Below are 7,959 nucleotides of genomic sequence, written 5' to 3'. Positions count from 1 at the left end.
TATTATGAATGAGCCTGTAGAAGTACTAGGTCTTTTTCTACATGTTTCTACATGTTATCAACCAAAAAGAAAAAAAAATCATAATGTTCTATTTTGCACAAAAGATGTTCAAGGAATAGTTTGACATTTTGCGACATATGTTTATTCGCCATCTTGCCGACAGTTAAATGAGAAGGTTGATACTGTGCTCCTGAGAGTGGTGTCGATCTTCTCATCTAACTCTTGGCAAGAAAGCGTAGAAAGTAATACCTAAAATGTCAAACTATTCTGTTAACTTTGACAGTCGGTACAATACTTCTCAGCAAACCCCAACAAACAGATCACCCAATCTGCAGCAGGTCCAGTATTTATTTATTAGGGTAAATAAACACTATGTAGGCTTTGGATCATATTCATGTGGTCAGATTTGTTGCAGTGGGGATGACACTGGGGGGCAAAAAGAATCCAGCCTTTTTTTAACATCATGAAGATGGCTCTGCTATATTTTTCTCACCTGACAAAAAAGAAAGAAAGAAAGAAAGAAAGAAAAATAAATATGGACATACAGTCCAAAAAACATGAAAATAGTTACACTTACTGGAATAAATGTACTACTCTACAATTCTACAGAAACATGTCTTGCTTATTGGCTGATTGGATTTTACCATTTTGGTCAGCAGGCTGGTTATTTGCAGTTTCACTCCCAAGCTTCTGGCGAATAGAATCCAGTGTCTGAAAAGGAATCTGGCTTGAGATGGACTCCAGGTACGTCATCACATAGTGGTCAGCATCGGTCAACACAAAGCGGTGGCCGAACACTAAAGAAAGAGAGAGAGAGGAGAAAGATACTATCAGCTGAGCTTTTTTCTATCAACCCCCAACTGGAAAATGTAATTTAACTTAAGAGGTAAATAGTTATGATATCAACAGCTTAATTTATCTAGAGAGACATGTATGGTACCGTACCATCATGAGCTACATTATGGCTTTGTTTTTCTTGTAGAAAAGGTGCCAGTTTATAGTAAATAGTAAATATTCCACACACAATAACACAGTGATCAGTATAGGCCTTTGAAACAACTAAAAACCTCACCCTCAACAGTAGCTCCAATAGCAAAGTCTGCAGGTGAGTAGAACTCAGGATTTTCCACAGTAGAACCTGGCTTATGGATGAATGTCTTTTCCAGGAACTTGCCACCGAGGATACCAGAGTTGCGGGTGGGCTTTTCAAAAATACTGATCATGTCATTGGCCAGGAAATAGGACAGAATAAAACGTCGGCCCTCATCCGCAGGAATCGGGGAGTCCTGGGATGTTTGTAACATAGACAGGGTGCAGTTTAGTAACCTGTTGGAACTGCATAAAACCAACAAAGGACCACTGCTACTCATACAGAAGGTTCAGTCAAACACACTCTTAAATGTCTCACCAGCCTGGCACTGTAGCGCAACACTTTGTGGTCGTTCTCCAACATCTTTTGCACGTTCTTTTTGGGAGGCTTGGGAATTAGAGACAAACAGTTCTGGAGAGAGTCTTCAAGTGAACCAAAACCATTGTAAGGAGGAACTTCCTGTACATATGGTCAACATGGACAGGAGAGGAGAAAGAATTATTTACAACACAGCCACGTGGACTAAGGCAATACAAGTTATACCATTTTTTGGTTTTGAAAGGAAAATGAAAAAAATGAAAAATACACTTCAGTTTCTCACCTTCTTCCTGTCCTGAAGCACCTCTACCTTCTTTGGTACCTCTATGGGTTTCATTGTCACGTCTGGGTGGTTCTTCTGATAATAGTCTTTAGTGAAGCCATCACAGTCACACAGCAAGAAGCGACGTCCCAACAGAGTCATCGTTTCACCGACCTGGAAGTCTTTGGGGGAGTAGAATTCATCCACTTCCTCTTTTGAGACCTCCAGCACACAAGTGGGGAAGGTCTCTGGAAAGAAATACGAAAGGTGCTGATATGTAGCAGTTAATTAAGAAAATGCCACCATATGATCATTTTGTCATAGTATTTATTGTTCCTTATTTACTGAATTATTTTTTTAATCTCTTTTATATTATCACTCGACTGTTAAAAATATTTCCCTGCTTTGTTTTTTTTTGAACACTCCCACTGTTTGCATCTTTTTTATTGTTTTATTATTATATAATTGTGTTGTATGATCATTGTGTAGCGCATAAAGTAGTTGACATGAATATTACAACCAATGGTCTATTACAGAGCAGTTAGACACAAAAAGCCACCTAACAAACGATCATAATGACATAAACATTTTAAAGTGGCACAGTGTTGAATCTCACCAGACTTGATTTTCTTGGGAAGCCTCTGTCTGCGCAACAGGACAGGGAAGGGATCTCGGCCGCTATTTGATTCGTGGACCTCTCTGATCTCCACCGTGTCATCCACCAGGTAATATTGGATGGTAACAGGCCTGATCTCCCCATACAGAGAGTCAGCATCGTCCCACAGGGCAAAGAAACGCAGCACCTGATCAAGAAAAGGTTAAATGCACTCTGAAACCAGATGCCAGTATGCCAAAGACTGTGTCTCAGCTTGCAACGCTTGTTCAACAATGAGACTTTTTAGTGACATTAAATGATGACTTATTGATGACTGAATAAGGATGAAGGAATTTCCTCTACCTTGCGGTCCATGGTCAGAAACTGGTGCATGCGGTCGAATTCGGAGGGTGTTGTGAAGGAAGGCTGAAGGTTTTTGTGATGTTTGCTGTAAGGATCTACTGGCATTTGCTCAGGGTCGTTCAGAACTATGCCCTCACTTTCCATAAATTCCTGTATACAGTGAATAACAGACGGACATATAGAAAAAGGATATATTTACATCAACATACAGTTGCATATCCATATTTTTGTGTCAGACACAAAGAGACAAACTAAAGATACACAGAGAGAGATCATACTGGTGAGTATTGTACCTTTGTAAAAGCATCACAATGTGTGATGTGGTACTTGACCCCGTACACCTTCAGGTCCATACCAAGGTTGAGGTCTTTCCATTGGTAATGTTCACCACGTTCATTCTTGGGCAGACGCTGGCGTTTGATCCGCTTTCCCTGTGGTATCCCAGAATTCTCCACTGTGGGCTCAATGATGCACATGCTGTCATCCTCAAGGTAGTAGTAAATGACTACGGGGCGCACACGGTAAACCTCCTCTGGGGAGAACAGAATTTCCTCCTCGAAGTACGCATAAAAGCGCAGCACCTGTAAAACCAAGAGGGTGGTGAAGGACAGACAAACAGGGAATAAACTGGACAGCAACAAAAATCTTCAAATACTAGTCTTACACTTCAATGTGTCACTGTACCTTCTTGTTAAGGGCCACGTGAGCTGGGATGAAGTCTTCGTATTGGCTGTGGTCAAAGGAGCCATAAGTAACGTCTGATGTCTCAAAGGACAACCCACTGATCTCCTGCTGGATTAACTCCTCAGATAAGAGAGAATCCTGTCCGATCCCTACAGTGGGGCGACGGGGTAGAGCATAACCATTCCTGTAGTCCAGCGTCTGGGATCGATGGAAGGCAGATTTCTGCAGAGAAATATCATAGAGGAGGAATTATCAGCTTTAGTAAATTACAATATAAATATTGTGTAGTATGAAATATGCTGTAGTTAGGTGTGGACAGAATAATAGTAACGCTTGTAAGAATACAAGCTTGGAATAAATTATTTTTTAATTCTGAATGTTAAAATGTTAGTTGTGAACACGTCAACAGAGAATTTTATTCCTCAGATAGGTTTAATTGAAAATGAATTACAAATTTGGTCCTCTGATGTTACAGCAGACAGCAATATAACCTAAATAAAAACTGGAGGAATGCAGGGACATTACACATTAGGAAACAGTATTTAAAAAACATGGGTTTCTTGCAGATGTCTTAAATTTGGCTAACATTAAGTCAAACGTTAAAGCCTGGTTACGTAATTTACGTACACTTCAAATTAGTTTTGTCTCTTCTTACCGTCACATCCCGAAAAGTGTATCCTGGTAAAAACGGTAACCCGTGGCTGTTCCAGTTCCAAGACATTTTTTGGGGGGGGGTCAGATTTCTTCAGCAGCTCCTCAAGATGTCAAAACAAGATAATTATGTTCAGGTAATTTGTGGAATTGAGTGTCGTTAGCGTGTGAGGCTACACGACACAGTCCCACTGTGCTAAGTTTGTGGTATCCATGGAAACGGCACGACGGCAACAAGAGTTCAAAAAAAGTAAACAAGTATTTTTGAAAACTATTGCTAGAAAAACTTTTGAGTGACTACCCAAAGAAAAGAGGTAATGCCTGATAAAACATTAATATTAACAAAAATTAAAAAATACTAAAAAATTAGAAGTCTACACATCCTCCATATTATTTTGTTTTTATCTTATAAATCTCCATAGCGCACAGTCTACACGTGCAGTTCAAGTATTCACGTCTAAATTGATTTGTCATAGTCATGAATACTTTTATTAAAATTTGATGACTTTTATTCATCTAAATTTATAGAAACTGAAGAATCCTAACTTTACCACAAGGGGGCGAGAGACGCCAATAAAACTCAATTTATGGGTTTATGATGACCTTACTGTCCAGTATGGTTACAGCATGTATGTCAAATTATCATGAGATTACTGCAGTTCCTTTTTTCTTGTTGTCATAATACAGTTCAAGCTTTGTGCAAATTAGACTTTAATACAAGCACTGTGCATATATGTGTGGGATTAACATGCAAAACATATTGTCAGAAGTTGCCAGATTTAAGAAATCAGAAGACATCAGAGGTTATTTTTGAACACAGTTTATTCCAAGCACAGGAGTCATATTTTGGTCTCATTTTACCAGCTATTGGCACATTTTTAATCCCATTCAAATTTAAACACAAGAACTGTCCTTATAAAAACTATATAGAGAGGCAGTCTTTATGTGGATGACCCTAATATGTCCTGTGTACTCTCAATTAAACTCCCAATCAGTAAAATACCAAGCTTTTTTTTTAATGAAAACTATCATTATTTCTACGCTTGAATCCAGGGCAGCGCAAACAGAACTGGATTTAAAATAGCTTATATTATTTAACTGGCAACATGATTTAAGAGACGCAGTTTGCATGTCCACTGTGAACCTTTTCTTGCAGTGCTGGTTCCTTCTCCAGATGGCCATGAGCAGTGATTACCACAAACATCTGTTTAGCACTGACATCTTTAAAAAAAAAAAAAAAAGAAGGGCACGGATGACACAAGATCTGAAACTAACACAGTTTTCTGTGAGGGGAACTTTACTAGCAGTTAGGACCACAAGAATCCATTGTAGCTGATTAACTGATACATAACTAGCATGGTCTGGTTAAATACATTTACATCTGGTGAGAAATGAAGTGCAATGTTTGATAGAGACATTCAGATTTTAGACTTTAGCATAGAAACAATAATGGAAAAAGTGAATACACACATGATCAGATAAATTTCAAATTTCCAATCAATAGATCATTGGACCAGTTATTGACTTATACACCAGCTGCACTCTTGACAACAGTGACTTAGTAGCTTGAAAAGGCACTGCACTGTGAATTAAACATACTGTATCAAAAATAAGGTTAAATCACTGAACCTCTTTGAGGCTCTTTATATGATATTTCTAATTCTTTTCTTTAAATGCTGACATACGTAGCTGTTTAAATGGGCTGATCCCCTTCTTAGGAAGCAAATACATCAACCAAACACAGAAACACTAGGATTGCATCCCTGAGGCGCCAGACAACCTTCGCCAAGTATAAAAATATCTCATAATAAACCATACTTGAGAACAAAAATACACAACATCAATAAACTATTAAATATTATAAAATAGATTTCATAAGAGTTGAGATGAATTCCCAAAAAAATATCTTTTGGTTTTATAAAGTTCAAAAGGCAGCATGGTTATCCACTGTGGAAAGATTGTCTTACATTGTCCCACTGTCCAGCACGTTTCTTTCTGCTTTATGCTGCCCCTCTTTTAAAAGTCTCCACTTGAATACTGGAGGGTACTGAGCATAAAGCTCCAAGTGTCCACAGCTGCATCGCACTCTGTATAAAACAGACCCATGTGAGGCCTTGGTCCTTCAGTCACCATGTAGTCTCTACAGGCCTATATGTGTCTAAGGCAGCTAACCCATAAATCCTCACTTCAAAAAGGCCTGCTGAGGTCACGGGCAAGGCAGTGTAGCTTTTCACCCCTTGTTTCCGGCAGTAAGAGCCAGCTAAGAGGTGAGCTTACCATGCGGAGGAGAGCTTATTCTCTTACTGAATGGGGTATGATACCCAGAGGAATATGCAAACTAGCATAGGGGCAGCCCAAAATCAGAGTGGTCCACAGTTGCTGTTGCATAAAGCTTCACTAGGGAGTAGTCTCTTGCTCCTTCCAAACCAAGTACGTCCTAAATTTTGTTCAAGTTAAGTAAGCTCTCAATCAATAGACCTCAGTAATACCGATTGAGGCTCCGTGTCCCGGGGATGTCAGGTTGCCCGTTCATCCAGATCTCTCGGATGATTCTCTCCCTCTCCTCCAACCTCTGAGCTCTTTCCAGCTCTTCCGCCGACGTGAACACGTTCATGTTAAGCGTGCGTTCGAAACGTCGGTGCCGCCGTGCAGACAGGTCCGAGGTGGTGTCCCAGTCCGAGTCCGAGTCACTGGAATCGGAGGACGAGTCAGCGGGGCGTGCTCGTTTCTTGGCAGGAGGCCGCTGGCGGGGCTGGCAGTCGGTGCGGCAGGAGATCTGGACCACCAGGGCGAAGAGTGTGAGGAAGAGGCCCAAACACACGCCACAGACGAAGAAGAGTGCTGCCCTCTCTGGGTGGTCTGTTATAGGGGAGAAACATGGAGGACCATTTAGTTGATTTGTTCAGAAAACATGTCAAACATTTATTTGAACCTTTATGACTGTTGGGTCTCCTAAAGCCTTTAGAGCAAAAATCATTTTCCTCTGACTTGTTCACCCTTCTCTGTTATAAAATATTCCACTTGATGGCTCACACACTTTAATGAACGTTGGCAGCAGACCTACAGCTCATATGACTCACTTCCTTGGCTTGGATCTTTGGTTTGGTCATAATGTCTCACAAAACCTGCCAACCCTGCTAACTGTACAGTCTTCAGAAATGCATCTCTACATGCATAGTGGACATGTTCTGGTTAACCTCCTCCTCCATTAATCTATTAGTCGATTGGTCTATAAAATGTCAGATAATGTTGATCGCTGTCTCCAAAAGCCCAAGATGCAACCTCAAATGTCTTGTTTTGTCCTGACCAACAGTCTACAACCTAAGAAACCAGAAAATATCCACACTTCAAAAGCTGGAACCAGAGAATTTTGTCATTTTTTCTTAAAAAATGGCTCAAAATGATCAATCAATTGCCAAAATAGTTGCTGATTAATTTTCTGTTGATTGACTAATTGATTAATTGACTAATTGTTGCAACTCTATCTTCAACCTTAAGTTCTCCCATGTCACAATTCTGTTCATGCCTCACAGTATCATACACCATCAGGCCCTAAGACAACATGAAATTCCAAATGAAACAGTGAAGAAACTACAATTGTTTAAAAAATATATGCGTTTTTAACAGATTTAGTTTAGGTTTTCCTTAAAAAGGTTATACATTGTTTCGATTCATTGTAACATTTCTCAATTTAACACATGCTTTAAATGCAAATCATAACATTTTATGGCAGCTTAAAAATGTGAGAAAACATTTTAAGAAGTCCAAAGCCAGCTAAGCTAGGTAGGCACCATAGCGAATATACAGTGAATGACATATATGTTTATTTGAGTGTATGAGCTATGCATTTCACTATGTATAAACTGTTTGAGTCACAGAGTGGGAGGTAATAAAACAGGAAATATCCAAACTTCCAGCATATGTTTTAGCAGCTGGCTGGTGCAGGTAACTGACAGTGTGTGTGTAGCCTTTATCTCTGCTTAACATCTGCATTCC

General features: G+C 39.7%; 2 protein-coding genes across 3 annotated transcripts in view; both read right to left on the bottom strand.

Moving 5' to 3' along the window:
* Window positions 1-330: 330 nt before the first annotated feature.
* On the bottom strand, window positions 331-4,152 carry efhc1 (EF-hand domain (C-terminal) containing 1). The gene is made up of 10 exons (XM_067572020.1): window positions 3,968-4,152; window positions 3,313-3,534; window positions 2,922-3,209; window positions 2,629-2,778; window positions 2,287-2,473; window positions 1,692-1,918; window positions 1,409-1,549; window positions 1,073-1,286; window positions 645-797; window positions 331-493 (listed from the first exon to the last, which is right to left on the bottom strand). The coding sequence occupies exons 1-10, from the start codon at window positions 4,031-4,033 to the stop codon at window positions 462-464; spliced, it is 1,680 nt and encodes a 559-aa protein (XP_067428121.1). The 5' UTR covers window positions 4,034-4,152; the 3' UTR covers window positions 331-461.
* A 615-nt stretch (window positions 4,153-4,767) lies between these two features.
* Window positions 4,768-7,959, bottom strand: part of LOC137169059 (protein eva-1 homolog A) — a 76,252-nt gene continuing 73,060 nt past the window's right edge. For both annotated transcript variants that reach the window (XM_067572018.1, XM_067572019.1), the window contains one exon: window positions 4,768-6,822. In XM_067572018.1, the coding sequence (XP_067428119.1) occupies window positions 6,443-6,822 (380 nt within the window). In that variant the 3' untranslated portion in view covers window positions 4,768-6,442. The remainder of the gene's footprint in view (window positions 6,823-7,959) is intronic.

The sequence above is a fragment of the Thunnus thynnus genome, chromosome 18 (genome assembly GCF_963924715.1).
Source record: "Thunnus thynnus chromosome 18, fThuThy2.1, whole genome shotgun sequence".
NCBI classification, from domain to species: Eukaryota; Metazoa; Chordata; class Actinopteri; order Scombriformes; family Scombridae; genus Thunnus; species Thunnus thynnus.
Note: the sequence above shows the minus strand (reverse complement) of the source record. Positions and strands in the feature narration are given on the sequence as shown.

What these genes read in the sequence shown, in the direction of transcription:
- efhc1 (XM_067572020.1), bottom strand. Translation starts at nt 4,033, where the DNA reads ATGTCTTGGAACTGGAACAGCCACGGGTTACCGTTTTTACCAGGATAC. An exon ending in ACGTGGCCCTTAACAAGAAG is followed by an intron (nt 3,210 to 3,312) that starts GTACAGTGACAC and finishes TTGGTTTTACAG; the next exon opens with GTGCTGCGCTTTTATGCGTA. An exon ending in TATTGGAGCTACTGTTGAGG is followed by an intron (nt 798 to 1,072) that starts GTGAGGTTTTTA and finishes CTCTTTCTTTAG; the next exon opens with TGTTCGGCCACCGCTTTGTG.